Below are 19,497 nucleotides of genomic sequence, written 5' to 3'. Positions count from 1 at the left end.
CAGATTTAATTTAGGATTTACATAGAATCTCAATGAAGAACATTTTCATTTAAAATTTTAATCCAATACTGAAAGCATTGAACTAATTTTCTCAAATGTCAATAAACTCGAATGGAACAAGGAAAGGAGTGGTGTTGGTTCCCATGTCTAGGAATGATATTTCCAAGGTTTCGATCTATACAATATGAATAAATTGTTAAACATCATTCATAAATATAGGCTACCGCATTGATATTTTCATTCATAAAATGCTTAGGTAGCAAGCTACGAAAACGAAACGTTGGTAGCAATATTGGAATTAATGTTGAATAATTTGTTGTAAAGAATATCAGAATATTCCGATGGAATTTGACCAGCTAGCAAACCGGCTGCACTGTTTCGTGAGGTAAAATATTGATTAGAACGCTATTCTGGTGGTCATTGAACGAGAAATGCCGAATCAGAAATGCTTCTAGATAATTGATTCAAGCTCGACTATTTCAGGGAGAGAAAGGTGCAAGCTATTCACCTCAAACTGTCAGCATTGGTTTTATGGGAAGCATTAATTATATTTATAAGGAATTCTGACAGTATGAGTGAAACTCGCTACAGCTTACCATTGAATCTAGGCCAGCCGGGTCAAGGCCCGCCGCTACCCTCAGCTGAGGGTTTGATAACAGCCACCTCTGATATTGAACTTGCCCAGGCTAGGCACCCCCCGAAAAATAGTGGCATCAGCCACTATTCAAATGAAAAAAAGAAACTACAGATGAATGCACTTCCGTCTTCACCTCTATTCAACTGTAGTGTGTGGTTTATAGTCTAGGCTACTATATCAAGTGGGTGATGCTTTTCAAGAATGGGAATAATATTCAAGTGGACTGTAATGTGTATTCATGGAACACAAATTATAAGCGTGTATTATCCGACCAACATGTGACTAGTCTAGATAAATAATGCACAATATTATCTATTATCGTGCAATTTTAATATATATGCCTACGATGAATAGCAAACTGAAGTGGGAGGATCACTTGACGCGTGGTTATTTTATGGGTAGCCTACCTATATTTCAGGAAGAATAGCCTAGGCCTACTTCCGATATTCGAAATATGATTTAATAAATAATGTTAGTTTTTAACTCAATTGGTTTTAATCAATTTTATAATAAATTGTATTAGTGTATGTATCGAAATGATTGAACTATTAAACTGATTAAGAGGTTGTAATTCCTTTCTCATTATTCCACTTTCATAAACTACCAATCTGCTGTAACACTTTCTGGCATTGTTTTCCAAGTTTTACTTCTTTCTAAAGAGATAATTCATTTCAAACTGATCTATTCATTTATCCATTATTTCAAATCATAATCGTGATCGAAACGTTATAATTACACTAAAATACAGTAGTTGAAGAATGAATCATAACTGTCTCACTGCAGGCTCATCTCTTTTAGGTCTTATCATAGAAATGCCTACGGTACTGTAAATCGTTGAACGAGTTGATTAATCAATGAGTCAACTTTGGTCATTCTTTGGCGGAGCAAACCTCAAGAAATATGTTTCTTTTATCTGGTAGATTACGTTATCTAGAATAAACTCACTCTATCTACCGTTCATCGAGTTTATCCTGGTACACGATTTTTCACGAGCATGAGAAACAATTTAATTGAATATATAGAATTCAATTTTCATTTTTGTATATTTTACACATTTCAATGTGAATTTTAATAATTCACAAATTAATCGTGAAATGTAATGTTTATTATTCATGTGCTAGGTATACCCTCATACTATGTACTTACATCATGAAATGTAATAAACTTATGATTAGGTAGATTTGCCTGTATTAGACTTTCCTAAAAAGGCTCTTGTCTGAATTATTTGAAGAATTTCTGTTATAATCTTTCTTCACTATTGCTTCAAGATTTCCTGATACTCGAAAGTACTATTACAATATCCATGAAAAGGGTTTGTGTTCCATTTTCTGATCTTAGAAACTAAATTTTCAACGTGAGATGAGAGCTTAAGTTATCTAGATTGTAATACAGTATTCTATTTCAGTAATATTTATTCCCATGCAATAGTTATGGTGCAAAGATTTGATTTTTCACATGATTTTGCAATCTGATTGTTGTAATTATTTCCACCCAATATATTGTCATTATTGAATATTTCAATCATCTTTTTCAGAGTGCAGTGGGAAGAAACAGCCATAGGAGTATTATAATAAAGGAACAATATCCATTTTGAATTAAATAAAGGAAGATGAGAGAACAATGCTGTATTTTTGAATAAACAATGGTGAGCCACTGCATGCTAGTTTTCTATTGCTTTCTGTTTATATTTAATTAGTAACTATTCATATGACTCATGAAGTCTATTATACATTTTTATTGAATTATTAGTACCTAGCAACATTTTCATATCGTTCAATTGCTGAAGCCAAGAAAAGTACCTACTACATTTCATTTTACATCAGAGCACTATAATAAATAACTGGATATATTCTCGATTCCTTTTTTCCTATTTGCCAGCAAGAGAATTCGATCTCTGTAATTTGAACAGATAACTTCTTCACATTGAAATCAAGCATTCTAAGATTCCAGGTACGGTATTGATTTATTGAACAAAAAATCGAGGTCAAGAAATTCGTTCACATCAAATCTTTTCAACTAATTTTGATTTAAATCTATCAAAAATGAATGATTGCGTTACTGTATTATAATATTATTAATATAATAACCAACTTTAGATGCCATTCAATTTCAAGCATGTAAACCTTTTATTCATCAACATAACAAATATATTTAACGATATACATCACCATCGTGCTTTGGCATGCATAGAAATATATCACCTTGTGCTCTGTATTGTAGTAATCATTTCAAGTTACAGTAATATAAGATTGCATTCTAAAAGTCACTAAAGAAGGACTTTCCACAAATTTTAAATATTCCATTGTTTCAATTTACTGGAATTAAGCGGAATTAAAAATAATGAGTAATATATCACATTTGTCTTCGATTAGAGCTAGTAGGAAAAATAAACTGATGATTTAATAAATTACACAAAAAAGGCTACGGTACTCATCTATCGAATAGGCCTACTAGGGAAAACGCATCGCTATGATGATTATTCATGAATAATCCGTTAGAATTTTAATACAGGATTCAATAGTTTCTCGAAGCCAACCAATGAAAAGCTTCATTAGAGCTTCATTAATGAATGTTAAAAAGTCAACCATTTTGATTCCAGATAAATTTGCCGGTACCTAATTGGAAAAATACGATAAATCTTATCTATGATGTTGAATAATCCTTATGTTTTTGGAGATATTGAGTATTTGTTAACTGCAATTGAAAAAAGCCGAGTATGCCATGAAATATTGAGGTGCCGACCATTTTGATGGCTCCTTTGTGAACAAGAATATTTTCGCCTTGCATAATTTGTAGATCGATAATATTTATGAAGTCTATTTGCAAACAGAGCGTGTGTTCTGAAGAGTTGCAGTCGGCCAGAAATAGTGGAAATGCTTACCTTGGAAAAAGTTTTCTGAGAGAAAAGAAGCCGGGGCGTTGCACTAAACGTGTCAAGAGCAGTTTCACCACTAAATGCTTTTCAGCAGCGGGCGGCGAGTCTAGAAAAGAAAGGCTAGGATCGATGACGTCACACCCTTGGACCAATGGCAAGCGAGCATGCGCACTGCACCCCAGACATCTCGCCCCTACCGTGACGGCCCCGCACCCCACTCCACCCCAACTACTAATCCCATCATCTGATCTTGAACTAATGCAAGGTTGGACATCAGTTCAAATTAGCATTAGAAAAACAAATCTACCGAGTATTTTCGGTCGTTATAAAACTACAACTAAGGGAAAATATTCATTTTCCATTTTCAAACGCGAACTTGATTTGCCCCGTTGCTGGTTCGCGAATTTCTCCATAGCAACGGCTCTAAGCCAATGGAGGAGGTTGAGGCCTCAACCCACCAACGGTTGAGTGTTTCAATTCATCCTTGACCTGGTATCATTGTCTCCTGAATGACCCGGCTCCCGGATTCACCCTTTGCAAGTAGTCCTACCCTCACAAACGAGTTATCCCTCTTTTGTCAAACATCATTCATAAGCACAAGTCAAGAATAGGAGAAAAATAACGTGACAAGTTCCTATTTCTTAAACCTTGCACCAGAGCATAATGATGAGTTTTGTTCATAATCCAAGTTTGAACTTACAGTCAAGCCGAGCCCCTACAGAGACATACCTTGTGCCTACCTATTACAGTGGATTAAAAATTCAATAAAACTACTTATTCATAGAGCATTGAAAGTTGTTGATTTAATTCAACAATCTAATCGGAATACTACTAGTAGTTCTGTGAACAGTAGACCTAACGCAGTATTCTCATCCACAAGTACCTGATTGAAACTATAGACCTTATGGAAATACAGCAATAGACTGGCTTCTCCACACATCTGTGTAATCACTTGTCAGTTGATTTATGATGAATAATTCTATAGTCTGATTTTTACTCTAATATTGGCGTATGAAGGAGGCTCCTTTTTCCTTTTATATTATCCTTGAAATGCGAAATTTCCAAAAACCTTGTATATACGTCGACGCGCAATTAAAAAAGGAACATACCTGTCAAATTTCATGAAAATCTATTACCGTGTTTCGCCGTAAATGCGCAACATATAAACATTTAACATTAAGAGAAATGCCAAACGGTCGACTTAAATCTTAGACCTCATTTCGCTCGGTCAATAAAGTCTTCTTACAAGAAGCAATCGGAATATCCATACTGAATCTATCATTACTGTTCCTCATCTAACATTACCTTTTTTGTGGAACTATTAATAATTCAAAATTGAAGGCTGTGAAAGATTTGCTTCCTTTGAAATTTGTTAATGTTGCTGTCATATTGCTAAGAAATATTATAGTGATGTCCATTCCATAATTATAATTATATTATGAGGAAAATTGTGGCCCGGTTGCACAAAAGCCTGTTAAATGTCAACCGGGGTCAAATGCCACGAGAATCAATAGAAACCTTTTTTCGAGAAAGCCCTCTCTGATTTGTTCTCGTGGCATTTAATCATGATTTAACAGGCTTTTGTGCAACCAGGTCTTAATTTTTCTTATAAAATACTCAAATAATCATAACTCTTCATAAATTGAACAATACAGTACATAATTTGGAACTCCTGAAAGTTTAATAGGAAGCCAACTTATAGGATGTATAGGCTATAGGCCTTTTGATTTTAAATGAAAAATACATCCATTAAGTAGTTCTCAGGGCTGACTAAATCAAGTTTTACTTTTGTATCTTTTTCAGGTTTAAAATACTTTTTAGAAATGATTAATTTTTCAAGTACATTTTTCATTCAACAGCCGATTCAAAACTGTTCAGAAAAAGCAAACTCTTTTAAAATGTTTATTGTATTTATTGCTTTATTTCAAAATTGAATAAATATAAAATTCATTCAAAAGTCTATGCTTAGATATCTTAGATGGCCTACAAAGAAAATTTGTTTCAAACAGAATTTTATTCGAATTTTAAAAACTTCTTCCTGGCATGAGAAATCGACTTAGTAGAGAACTCCACAAAACAAGGAAAAATAACGAATGTCAGATGAAACGATAGACATAACAGCGTATTGTTTCATTATGTCAATGAGGCGTTTCCCTGTCAAGACTGGAGAATGAAATTTGCATTGTTAGTATAGTAACCCCCCCCCCTCCTATGTGATGCATAGAGATGCAACGCCGGATAATTTACAGAAGCATACGACAATATTGCATGCATTTCAAATGTAATGATGCATAACATAAGGCCTACAGTTTTCATTTCACTTGTAAAATATCTCAAACCGAAAAGATATGAAGCATTACACCGTAAATAACAACAAATCTTTAAATAAAATAAGTAAATCAGATCTGACACCATTCTTAAGAAATTATTCCATTTCGCTTTTGGTATTTCTCGCATCTTGGAAATTGGCATTCACCTGTGCCTTTTTATAAGTCTTTTATATCAACACAAAGTATCTTAATGACTACTCTCGTATAGACTACATATTCTTCATTTTACTATAGTATTATCAATAATATTTTTTACTGTATTACAAACCGGATTATATATTTTTTATTTTATAGAAATTTCAATGCATTAGGGAGCTAGGCGTAGGCCTACACTAAATTCGGGTTCACAAATGCTCAATTAGTGAATGTGAAATTAATATGATATCTTTTCTTGAAATCTTAGTTTGACGATGCTCCTTTAGAAAATCCAGTTCATCGGCAACATAATCACAGAATTAGCATCAGTTTAACCATTATTAGCATTTATCTTTGTTCCTGTCTTGCCAATAGTGTATTTTTAAATAGGAACTATAGGCTACATTTTTGAACTTCTATACTGTTGGCAAACGGAAATTTACAAATTCGCACACTCGGATTTGGCAACCTTTCTCAATTCTCATGCTTTTAGCACAGTAATGAATTCAGGATAAAGTACTTCCTTGTTATTGATTGATCAATGGGAGTTATTTTGCTCGGCTTTCATGCACTCGTTTCCATGGACTTCCGTTACATTGTAGCAAGCAAACGTCAAGGTGGCATCAAAGTGATTTTAACAGTCCAAAATACAGCGTCATCAGATCAAAGTATTTACTAGTCAACTTGTTTGATGCGAAAGAAAAATGAAATTACACCTCTTCTCCTGTTAAGCCTTGTCTCAATTTTGAGGATTATAATATTGCCTGTTTCTACTTCGTTCCTCTTGTAATAACTTTTGTACTCAATTAGATTCTATTTAAGTGATCTATTCCTGTTTTTCAATTTCCAATCATTTTATGATTATGTGTTTTATCATTGTCGAATAAAGTATTATAATTTAAAGCCATTTTTTACTTCCATTAAAATTCACAAATAATTTATAATATTAATTACAAAGAATTACGAGTACTTCCTTTATTTTATTTTAGACATGACTGGTTCCAGCCAATCACGCTATTATCAAAATATTTTTTTGAGTTTGACACAAGAAGTAGAATAAAAAAGAAATTAGAAACTATTTGTAATTTATCTTTCAAATAGCTCTATCAAAATACTTGAATGAAAAAAATGATTATATATAAAATATATTACATGTGGTAGATTGTGGACTTTGATAATTTTACTTATTTTGAAGTAGTATTTTTAGGTTTATCCTAAATACGGTTATTCCCGTGTTTTCGGATGGACACAATTAATTTGTGGTATCGATTGAAATATAAGTTGTGAGTCTCATTCACAGATAAATAACTATCTACCCTTCCTACTGTCGTAAAGGAACTCTTCACCAATAATAAATCATACAGATACGTTTAGCGGAAAAATATTGAAATTCAATTGAAAATTCAACGTTTGCCAGCATGTATGAAAATAGTGCATCAAATCAAAGTCATTTGTCGGTGACAGATTGAATTTGGTTGTGAGATTCCCGTTGCTGATGGTAGCGCGCAATCTCGAGCCATATTCGAAGATTATGTTGGAAAGCAAGCAGGATGTGACGCCCTTCGTCAGTATTCAGTGCAAATTGCAGCTGCTGCTGCAGTCCAAACCGTCATGCTTCATCAAGCTCTCTTGTGATCTCACTGTAAATTGTCAGGATTGATTGAATGGGGAGCAGTAATCTTGTCGAAAGAGGAATGCTGACAGTTTAAAGTTCATCTGACGCCTCCGCACTCCTGCCAACCCCCGACCATAGGCCAAGAAAAGACTCAACTTGGTCGACACTTCATTCTATTAACAACACCGAGCTCTTCTTCGTTGCTGTCTTTATCTTATCAATGCAACTACATCCACATTACCAGATATTTTCGAATTTTCCTTCACGTTATTACAAAGATAGGCTATGATTTTGTGCAAGTTAATAACAGGCTTGTAGCTTAGCACTTGAACATATATTATTATTTTCGAATAAAGTGAGTGAACGGAAAAATTTTATTTATTTATTCATGAAACTTTCCACATGTAAACTATCTCGGCTGAGTAAAGCATCAATATATTTAAGTAATGATTATTGCTTATAATGATAGTATGATTTTTTGCGATATTAGTAAACAAGGCCATAAATGGATCCATCTTAGAGGTGAAGGGTGATGATAGAGTAACTTTTATTTTTTTTATTTTAGTACAGTTTCAAACTAGCCTGAAAAGTGGTATGCTTTCTGACAACGAACAGAAATAGAAATGTTGCCTCATCAATTCAGATGTTATTAGCCTCATCATTCCCATCATCAAAATAATGTTGATAAGTCTCTTATACGTCTCAATTGAAGTAGAAATTTGAAAATTTCTACTGCCATCGGATGAAAATCAAAATACAAAGAGAATTTGGTAAAGTATATTTGCTAAATTCATTCACTTCATTAATTTTGTCTTGATTTGATTTGTACAACGGTACCCTACGATTTAAAATCAAGTTAAAAATTCTACTACCTATAATAATTTTTATTTTTCAGTTTATAATTTCCAATAATACACCTATGAAAAGTTTCAATATTTTCCGGCAAAATAGGTGCCGGAAAGGCATTGAAAGATATATTCTTCCAGAAGTAGATCATGAGGCCTTTGATCATGTGGGTTTTGCATGGGCCATGGAAAGAATAATAATGTGATACAGTTTTACAAATGTAGTTGGGCTCCTAACCACCGAAAAGTTATTTTGAAGCTTATTGTTTATAATAATTAGAGGAGCTTCAAATGATCACTGTTTACTTCTATAAACCAGCTTTACTGACAATTTATTTTGAATTGAAGAATTATTACCCAGTGCTTCATACATACTGTAGATAACCTAATTCTTCATTGAAAAGCTCATGTGCAAGTCTAAGCCTTATATAGGCTTCAACCGAAGCAGAAGAGTTTCATTCATTTTTGTAAATAATAATAATTTTTGTAATAATTGTTTCTTTAAAATATTAGTGGTGAACTTAATGACTGATAATCTGTTGTTGTATTTTTTATTTTATTCACAGACGACTCAATATCTAAATTTACGCACGAAGAAAATATTTTTGGATTTGCTTTTGTTGATGGATGGTGATTGATAATAATTACAATTATTCAATTAGCCTGACAGGTATGAGATTGTTGGTTGTCCTCGTCTGGCGCAGTCATCTCCTCGTCGGAGAGAGACTGTTTCTCAGTGGTCATCTGCATTTTCTTCACCTGGTCCTTGAAGACAGCGGCGGTCAACTCGCTTTCACGTCGCACCTTCACATCGAAAGGTTCCTGCTCGTCTACCGACAGCTGATCAGCTGACTGCGAGGCTTCGGTGAGGTAGAGGGCCGGGGGGTCGTCACTGATCGACACCCTCCGAGGCCAGGACGCCTTCTTGCACACTCTCTGCTTGCCTGACGTAATCAACTCGTCGGAGCCGTGCAGGATCGAGTCAGCTGATGGCATCGACTTGATCGACATCCTGCTGAAAGTCTCACTGGCCGAGTCCATGAATCGTGCGTTGTCTTCCATCTCCTGACTCCACACATACACACTGTCCTCATTTCCCGCGTTGCTATCAAAATGAGTTACTGTCACCCCCTGCATGTCATCCTGAGTCTCGAGCTCTTCACTGTTGCCAAACGAGACAAGAGATTTCGTTAGCTTTTCTGATGAGCCATCAATTGTTTCATTATCATCAGCTGCACCAACTTCATCCTCAACAATCATGTCCGGTTCTCCCAAATCTAGATAGACAGATTTTGAATTAAGTTCGTTTTCTGGTAACTTGACAGCATCGTCATCAACATTCCCCTCTAAACGTATTCCTTGAACCATTTTGTTTTCAAGTAATGGATCGGATTCGCCAAGATTTTCTAATTGGCCATCAAGTTTTTCAGTTTGAATATCGTTATCAGCTATCAAATGTGGATTGTCTTGTGCCACTGTATTCTCCAAGTGTTCAATCTCGTTATCAACAGGGTCAATTGATCGATTAACAGGCTCAATTATTGTTTTCTCCGTTTTGGTAGTCACTTGCTTTCCAATATTTTCATTAGGCCTACAAAACAATAATTTTCAAAGTAGTCGTTTATCAACCCAAAAAAATTAAACTAAAGAAGTAGGTTAAAATAATGAATTTAAATCAGTTTATTCATTTAATGATTGGAACCAAAAACATACATTTCGGTAGTTTATTTTATAATAATTGTTAATTGTATTAATAATTTCAAATTCTCATGTCGAAAAATATTATTTGTAGTTCTAATGATTTAAATAAATTTTAAATTTAAACTTGTTGATATATCGTTAACCTGTTAATACTAGTACAGTATTTTCTTAATTCTGTATTAGATATAAAAATAAAGTTCAAATATAACAATTTTGATTAAAACTTAGATTACATACTAAAAGGCCAATCTGAATGAATATTCAAATCTTTTATTGAAAAAATGCGGTTGTTTGTATGTCATGTTATAGATGATTGCTAATTTTCTTCAACTATTTAACAAATTAAAATAACTGAAACACTCAAGTTCATTTATGAATAATTGTACTCACTTTGCAAGTGGGATGAATGTATTATCGTTACTTGAATCCATCTTCATGAGAAGTTTTTAACTGGAATATAATGCATTAGAATTTATGATAACAAAAAGTATAAAATTCTGGGTTGGTTTACTCACACTACTAACTTTGTCCATTGTGTTTTGGAAAAAAACATTTTTGTTAAGTCTCACATCAGCTGTTATAGTGACAGAAAATGATTGACATTTCAACATAAAAAAATCTGGTGTGGTGCACTCACACAACTTTCCTTGCCGTTATGAAAATTGATCAACTGACGCTAGTGTTCCTGCGCATCTCAAGTCTACTTTTCTAAGATCTGAGCCAGCTGGTTACTGGACAATAGCGCTGCAGACACACGAAGTCTACTATCTCTTCATAGTGAATGATTTAATAGAATCAACAGTTGCCAACAGTTTGTAATTGAATAATCTTATTTTCTCGAATTTCGAGCTTATTTTCAATTTTAGGTGAAAATGTTACTGCCCATTAATTGTAGAGATTTTTATGATCCATCTTTTCCACTTGGAATGTTTTGTTTAAATTGTATCTGAAGCCTGATAATTGCGAATCTAAAACTAAACTTTGCATAGATGGTGCAGTGCTCCTGAAATTTTTACAGATATGAGACTTGTGGCAGTTGATAGAGCTTATCAATGACTTTTCTAGGTATGAATTTGATCAAAATCGTTGGAGCCGTTTTCGAGAAAATCGCGAAAAACCCTGTTTTTGACAACATTTTCGCCATTTTAGCCGCCATCTTGAATTGCATTTGATCGAAAATGTTCGTGTCGGATCCTTATAGTGTAAGGACCTTAAGTTCCAAATTTCAAGTCATTCCGTTAATTGGGAGATGAGATATCGTGTACACAGACGCACATACACTCATATACCATGGAATACCATTAAACCATGGAATAATGGAAGTATTAGAACTGCCCCGTAATTCAGTGATTGCAGCGAAATTTTGGGGTGGGACTTTGAGTCGAACTTTGGCATTGTCTGTTCACAATTGGTAGTCAGTTGTCAAATCAGCATTGATGATTCTATTTTGACCTTGTTCGTTTTAACCAACAATACCACTTTGAGAAATAAAATTCGATTCCCAAAAGTTGAAACAATTCCAAATCAAGAACCAGTTGAACTGTCGTAAATTAACGAGAACCTTCTTGAATCGCATACATTAGATAGATTAATGCCGTGTTTCCGCTTCATCCGCTGGGTAGGTGGTGCTTGATACCTCAACATCCATACAGATAATAGCCCCAAAACCATTTCCCGGAGGGTTGGATTCAATCTAAAAAGGTAATTTTTAATCATCATCATCATCCACTCACAAGTCTAGGGATCATGTGGGCATCAATCTCAGCAACAAATATGACGATAAAATGAAGGTACCAATTTGTATTGAAGGTTTTCCATCATTATGATCAACACTCATACTTCTTTGAGAATAAAATCTTCTGTTGAAGTACTGTATAACGATTTTCATGAAGAAATGCATCACTATAATATTAATGCAATCTATTAGAACTGTCAACACCAGCGTTTGTTGAGAAAATACATATCTTCTGATTGTATTGTAATTTTATCTTGAACTTCTCTATCAGTGCTAATAAATTTTAAAATAAATCAGTGTAATTTTTATAAGCCAGCTATTGGCCTAAAGAAATGTTTTTCTATTGTGTGGCCGCATGAATCAAAATTTATTTGTTAGGTATCTGTTAGTGAGCTGACACACAACACAATCCGAAGTGTTAGAATGTTAGTTGAGTTCACTTGAAAGCAAACTTACTTTTGCTTTGAAGACTGTCTGCCAAAATTGTTAAACTTCTCTTCTTGTTTGGGTGGGGTTTTTGTTAGGGGTTGGAAATCTGGGGCAGCTGCAAATTTTGACGGATTAGGAAAGTTGTTGGTTGGGGGCTTGGGAGGTTGAGGTGAGTCCAACATGATGGGGGATATTTTCGAGGGTGGATCATCATTGATTTTGGTCGACTGGAATATGCGACTTTCGGGAGACAACTGAGGATCGGGTTCGAATATGTTTCGGTTTTGAGGAATCGGTTGCTGAGGGGATGTTGGTGGCTGGACAGGGGGTGGGGGTGGTCTTGGGGTGGTCGGTGTGTTTGTTGGGACGGGTGGTCGAGGAGGGGAGGGGGATGGTGTTACCTTGGGTGGAGAAGGTTTATCAACTATGGGACTTGGAGGATTTGGTTTGGTTTGTTTGACAGTAGGTGTGGATGGCGGTGAGGCTTTGGGAGTGCTTTGTTTTCCATTAGTTTGATTGGTTGGCTGAGGACTTGATTGCCTTTGTTTTGGAGCCAGTCGCTGAAGATTCGGTAGATTCCATTGTAATCCTTGGACTCTTCTAAAATGAAAAAGAAAATCAAAAATAAAATCAGAGAGAATGAGGTAAAAGAAAATTCATAATTGAAAAAAAATCCAAGTGCAAATAAAATTAAAATAATAATCAAGTAGCTTTTCATACCAATATTTCTGTTATTGTTGAAAAGGAAACAATAAATAAATGTACTATATACTATATTTTTCGTTTCATAAGTTTCTTAGTACCTAGAGAAACATATGAATGAAACTTCGTAAAGGAAGAAGTGGAAATAAAACAGGGAGAACAAAAAATATGGAAAAATATTTTTACTTTAAATAATGAGAAAATCGATATAATCACTATAAATCCTCGTCCCAATAAAAGTGAGTTTTTTATTTGAAAAAATGCAATTTTATCCGATTGAACTAAACAATCACTTGTTCTGTGAACAATTTATAGGATTTCATGACCATTGACTTTCGTATTTCGAATCTGATCATTCATCGAGAGCATCAGTTTTGAATCTCTAAGTTTTTCAATTTAATAAGATAGGTACTCACATACTTGCTGGAATTCAAAAATAAATTATGAATTCATATAATGATTTAAAGATTGAATTGTTAATTAAACGACTCATAAAATTTATAATTTTTGTATAAATCTGTTTGAGGACTCAAGTTCTTGAATAGAGTCGAGTAGGAAAAACGAGGAAAAATTGAGAGGTCGTTCCAGATATTTGCTGCTATTATGGTCCATTCTTTCTGTGGCATTGTGCGTCAAATTGAGGCCGAATTCGTCTCGCTCGTAGAAAGAGATAGACGTCAGGTCACTCAATGGCTGCCGCGTTCCTTCAGGTGCAGCAGGACCCATTCACCGTCCTATCTGATCACAACAACCAATCACTCATCTTTTATTATCTATTTGCTTGAGATCAGAATGCTCCAATTTAGAATTTCTTGTAACAGTTCTTTGATATTTCGACTCTTCAAGTTATTTGCATTTATTACCCACAAAGCCCCATTGTTTCAAAATCACATTTTTCTTAGAGAAAACTGGAAGCTTTCATTTTATTTTTTCCTGAAAACATGAAATTTAAATCTATGAGAACCAGAGGGAGTTGTGGAGCTGGTTGTGAATACTATGGAGGGTAAATGACATTGTCAATACGCGGTTGAACACAGCATCCTTGTTTTATTACTGTCTCACGTCACTGCATTGTACATAATTCAATGTTCTCAATAATATTATGCTGTACTTGTATTTATACACGCAACACGCACACACAAATGTATCACAGTATATAATGTATGATACTATTCTAATACTGTATGATAGACAGTATACTGTAATTAAAAGATTTTCATATCATTCTTTAAAAATGAATTAGCTACAAAATGATGTGTTCAATTGCATAAATAAATATTTACTGGAAACTAATAGCCCGTTGGTTGACTCGGTTGAACTCTCAAATCCTAAAATAAATTGTTCATCTTATTCTATACTATTAAACGAGCAATTTCTATTTATATGTTTAAATGTTTATATGTTTGTATTTCACCGGATCTCGAAAACGGCTCTTACGATTCTCACGAAATTCAGAACATAATAGGTTTATGATATAAAAATTTGGTTGCACTAGGTCTCATCCCACGGAAAACTCGCTGAAGGACATTAAAAGGATAATTATTATTCATCCTTGGAAAAACAGCTGATAATAATTATTTCGTCGTCTGTTGATGATGGAAGTGAGTGAGCGAGCTCATGTGATCCATCTTTTTTAAATGGTCTTCTCTGATTTGGTTCACGTGAAATTAATCAGGATTAAAAATTAACCGGCTTTTGTGCAACCGGTCCTTTGTGAGGGAAATTTTTGCATCCCTCTGGGAATTAATATCAATTTACTGTGATTAAATAGAACATTTCTGTATGAACTATGAATGTTATTATTATTTCTTCTTTCGTAATAAATTTTTCATGCTTTTGTACTCCAGAGCGAAACTCGGTCCCCGATATTGTGTATTTAAGAGAAAATGTCATTTCATCTTGGGAAAAATTATTTTAGAAGAACACCTCATCTCTTTAATCATATTAATTCATTAACTTAACTTCTTCGATAAAGTTTCATGATGAACTGGAAATTTTATTCAAAAAGCACAAATAAACAAGTATGGCTTCTAAGCTTGTACACAAAAAATAATTGGAGAATTGATTTCCTCTCAACACCAATCCTTCATTCCTCAAATGCTTGAGTACACCTGTATGTTTTTAGGTCCGTAAAAAATGTCATCTGGCTTAAAACTTGACAAAGCAGTACCACCAGCCAAGTTGGTCTGTCTAATGCTGCGAGATTGAAGCGTATTTTTAGAGTTATTGCCAAAGAGTTGGCAATTTCTTACTTTTTGATTCTATTATCTGGCAGCTAACAGTATCTAACCAGGCGTTCACAGTGTTGTACGAAATCGTACCTTTTCACAAAGAGTTCCACCGGGTCTTTAACATTCACTGTAACCTCTACGGTTTAATAGTTTCATTTTTAGATCTTATCTTATTACTTTTTCCACCCGTAAGGCGGAGGAAATCAGTATCAGAGTCAGCGACCGATGCAGTTGAAATATAATTAAATTCTCATGATTTCTAATGGGAGTATTCACACACAGTTCGGCCGAGCAAGTATGAATATTCCCATTATAACTTATGGGAATAATATTCACACTGTGTCGGACACGTTCACTGATACTGATATTTGAAAATCTACCTTTAGAACTCCTCGTTTAGGTAACTTTTCTATAGAAAATTATAGCATTTTATCTTGCCGATAAACTTCAGTAGAGATCAATTACGACTTGAAAATGAATTTAATAACTCCATAAATAATAACTAATTCGATGTAGTTAGAGCTGTAGCTGTAGACCCAGCTATCTGGGTGCTGACAGCTTTTATCCAGTCATTCAATAGAGTTGAGCTGCAATCATTTTAGTGAGCTTGTTTTAGAGTGAAATATAAATTCATGTTTATGTTTGTTTATATACCTAATATAATTAGAAGAATAAAACAATAAAATTTAGAATATAATTTATACAAAATTTGAAGGAGGAAAAAAATCATTCTCGGTCCAAGATTAACTGAAATAACGGTTATAGATTACAAAAAAATAAAGTAGTTGAGCAACATTCGAATATTGTAACAGAATAATAGAAAAGATCTTCTTAAATTATTTGGTCATATCATGGGGCTTCCCAATCATAGAATTACAAAAAAAAAGATAGTAAAATATGTTGCTTCGCTTGTCAATCGAGGGGCATAGATTGAAAACGTTAAAAAAGATCTAGTTTTGGCAAAAATTACTGAAAATAAAATTACCAATCGAAATCGTTTTAGAGCAAAAGTAAATGAATGGGAAATTATTCCAGAGGTGAAAGCTTCAAGAGTTGGAACAAGACGGAGTGAAGAAAGAAAAGCTGCATTTTCTCAAAAAATGAAAAGCTGGTGGGCAAACAAGAAAAACACCAAGTCCAATAATCAACGATCATGAATCACACTCAGCGTCTTCCACTTGGGAACTCGACTTATAATATTAATAATAAGAATAATAATACTGTAAACTGTGTATGATCGAATCTGCATTTTGATCTGTTGATCAGGTGGTTATTATTCTATTACAAAGCTTAGGCCTATTCTGAACTTTCGTTCAGAGAAAAAAATGACAAATTATTATACGGTTTTGAAGTCGTCTATTCCATTTTTGATAAGAAAATAACTATTTGTTGATTGTTCATTCTCTTTCATTTTGCGCTATTTCCTGTGGTCTCACTAGAAAAACTTTTCACATGATAATTCCAATTTCAAGCTAAGAAATAAATGTAAAATAAAATATGCAAGATGTTTCTAGTATTCTATTATTGAATTTCCGTCTCTTAGAAGGTTTTAGAAATCCACTTCCCCTTCACAATTTATTACTATATTGATTTTAATATTATCTGCCATTTTCAAATTTATCTTTCTCCAGCTGGCAACAGAATCTCGTTCCAATTGGCAACGGCTCTAAGGAAATAAATCATACTTGAAGATTGAAATGACTTTTGTTCAAATAGTTGACGCTTCATGTTAACAATTTGCAGAATTACTCATAAATTCTGGTTCTATGTACTAATTATTTCTCAAGTCTCTCAGTTCCAGTTCTATTTCTCTGCAAGCTGTTTATTCTCTCTAAACTGTGAGACATTAAAATGTGGAGTGTTTGTGCATTATCAACTTCTCATTGCATTGTCTTAATAACAAATGATCCAGTAAATAATAGAAACAAAAACATTCGATTTCAATAGGCTACTAATCCATAAAATTGCAATTTTTGATCATTCAATAAAAATTTGCAATACTATTTCTGAATAACTGTGTGTTATGGGATACATTAATATCCATGAATATCGTCTCCTTCTCTATGACGTTCAGAGCCACATGCAATTGAAAAAAGCTGCTTGTGTGAGATGTGTGGCCCTGTTCTCTTGAAAAGTGAAACCAAGTACTGAAAGGATCCACCTTTGTACATGTTAATACCAGTTCTATAAATTCACCCATAAACATATTAATTAGCTTTGAATATGTGGGTGAAGTTGAAATAACACATTTTTTCTTCAACAAGAAGAAAAAGTTTCTTCTTGAAGAAAAAAGTTTCTTGAAATTTAATTCAATCGTCAAAATGATTGAATTCAATCAATTGTTTTCCTTATAATAGAAATAAAAATAAATATTTTAATGACTTTAATGGTGCAAAAAATGGTAGACAAACATGTAATATTTTATGTAATTAATATTCATTAATAAACAATACAAGAATAAATGAACTATTTAATTGGTTTTATTTGATGAAAAATAGTTTCTTTATTCTGTTCATAGAAATAATTGTACTCATGTAGCAAGAGATTCTCCTTCAAAAGTATTTTAAATATTTATCTACTTCAGATATTTTAGTATTATGGACTTCTTTATTTGTGCTATACTCTCTAATTTAATTTTATATAAAAATATTGGCTGGCGAAAAGAAACTTGTAACAAACTCCTGATATTAGTTACAAACTGACAGAATTTATTATCCAGTTGATTTAAAATAACAAATCGAACATCGAGTTGAAGTATAATACTGTAGGCCTACGTATAAGATTCAATCCAGGCGTTCTGCTCATCAATAGAGAGGCTACTGAGAAGTTGAAACTCTTCTTCTCTACAGTAGACACTTATCATTCTTCATTTCAAGTACTGTAGCCTACTGTAGTTTATTTCAGTTTTTTTTCTGTCAGTTTCTCCCAATTCTTCTCAATTCACATATAAATATTATTGAGGTGGGTTGATTATCTTTTCTTTCATTTATATTTATTTTGTACTTCCTCTTCTATTCATACTAGTAGTTCTGTGAAAAGTAGACCTCACGCAGTATTCTCATCCACAAAAACCTGATTGAAACTATAGACTTTATGGAAATACAGCAATAGACTGGCTTCTCCACACATCTGTGTAATCACTTGTCAGCTGATTTATGATGAATAATCCTATAGTCTGATTTTTACTCTAATATTTGCGTATGAAGGAGGCTCCTTTTTCCTTTTATATTATCCTTGAAATGCAAAATTTCCAAAAACCTTGTATATACGTCGACGCGCAATTAAAAAAAGAAAATACCTGTCGAATTTCATGAAAATCTATTACCGCGTTTCGCCGTAATTGCGCAACATATAAACATTTAAACATTCAAACATTTAAACATTAAGAGAAATTCCAAACCGTCGACTTGAATGTTAGACCCCACTTCGCTCGGTCAATAATACACTTAATACCACTTACTAGTACCGTAATCATAATGTCATGCATTATAAATCATAGTATCTTAATGAAATGAGTACAATATTAATATAATTTGTTTTAAAGTACTGGTTTTTGAACTTGTATCTCTATCATTTGCAATCAAGGTCTTTGATTTTGTTTTGATTTTTTGTTCAGGCTTCTACAAAACTCTGGACTTCTTCCAGAGCATCAAGCAAGCGTTGCTGAAGAAACACAATTTGAGATTGTTTAATAGTCATGTATTCTTGGATACGATCTAGCGCCAAAAACCCCGGGACTGTCTGTTTTAAATGAGAAGCTTCTCTCACACGCGACTAGGCCCACTGTGCGTTCAAAAACACTGAAATATCGTCTTTCAAGAGAAGTCAAATTAGCCATTAGCTTATGACTGTTAGTCGAAAAGTTATTTGAAAGATGAAAAGCTAGGAAGTTGGCATTTTATTAGCTTAGTTTAAAACACATACGCTACTGTATATATTATTACTATGCTCGCTACATTTTTTATCTGAAGTGTTTCATAATATACGCAGCTTTGAATATATGAGAAATTTGCGATATTTTCCTTATTTTCACATTCTCGCATAATGAGCTGTAGTACGAGAAGATCTGATCATTCTGTCAAAAGTTATGTGTTTAAAGTTTTGATCCTTGACGTATCCTTATGCATGAACCCCCCCCCCCACTACAAAATACTGGTATTTAGTGTATCCAACGGTGATTCTCATAGAACATAACCCTCTTAAGATGATTTCAGCCGAAATAGGTATATTTTTGTTAGAAAGGACTTGAAAAGGTATTATAA

At 33.6% G+C, this 19,497-nt stretch overlaps 3 protein-coding genes across 8 annotated transcripts in view; 1 reads left to right on the top strand and 2 right to left on the bottom strand.

Annotated features, from left to right (window-relative positions):
- LOC111050889 (arginine kinase) overlaps positions 1-19,497 on the bottom strand; it is a 62,864-nt gene that overhangs the window by 22,244 nt on the left and 21,123 nt on the right. The window contains exon 2 of one of the 3 annotated variants that reach the window (XM_039443230.1): positions 12,330-12,902. The exons of 1 other annotated variant lie outside the window; for it this stretch is intronic. In XM_039443230.1, coding sequence (XP_039299164.1) covers positions 12,330-12,902 — 573 coding nt within the window. Of the gene's footprint in view, positions 1-3,518; positions 3,940-12,329; positions 12,903-19,497 lie in introns of those variants that run through there. One more of the 3 variants, XM_039443244.1, reaches the window with a different exon arrangement.
- The window catches only part of LOC111055153 (ataxin-2-like protein), a 50,342-nt gene that overhangs the window by 25,246 nt on the left and 5,599 nt on the right, over positions 1-19,497 (top strand). For all 4 annotated transcript variants that reach the window (XM_039443209.1, XM_039443206.1, XM_039443215.1 and 1 more), the window contains exon 2: positions 2,172-2,282. The gene's annotated coding sequence lies outside the window, so the exon portion shown is untranslated. The remainder of the gene's footprint in view (positions 1-2,171; positions 2,283-19,497) is intronic.
- Positions 8,959-10,755, bottom strand: LOC111055154. Its single transcript, XM_039443247.1, has 2 exons — positions 10,529-10,755; positions 8,959-10,028 (listed from the first exon to the last, which is right to left on the bottom strand). The coding sequence occupies exons 1-2, from the start codon at positions 10,573-10,575 to the stop codon at positions 9,092-9,094; spliced, it is 984 nt and encodes a 327-aa protein (XP_039299181.1). The 5' UTR covers positions 10,576-10,755; the 3' UTR covers positions 8,959-9,091.

The sequence above is a fragment of the Nilaparvata lugens genome, chromosome 1 (genome assembly GCF_014356525.2).
Source record: "Nilaparvata lugens isolate BPH chromosome 1, ASM1435652v1, whole genome shotgun sequence".
In the NCBI taxonomy this organism is placed as follows: Eukaryota; Metazoa; Arthropoda; class Insecta; order Hemiptera; family Delphacidae; genus Nilaparvata; species Nilaparvata lugens.
This window is presented reverse-complemented; position numbering and strand designations above follow the sequence as displayed.

Coding starts and splice junctions, on each gene's coding strand:
- LOC111055154 (XM_039443247.1), bottom strand. CDS start 10,575: ATGAAGATGGATTCAAGTAACGATAATACATTCATCCCACTTGCAAA. Junction 10,029..10,528: donor ACATTCATCCCACTTGCAAA/GTGAGTACAATT, acceptor ATTGTTTTGTAG/GCCTAATGAAAATATTGGAA.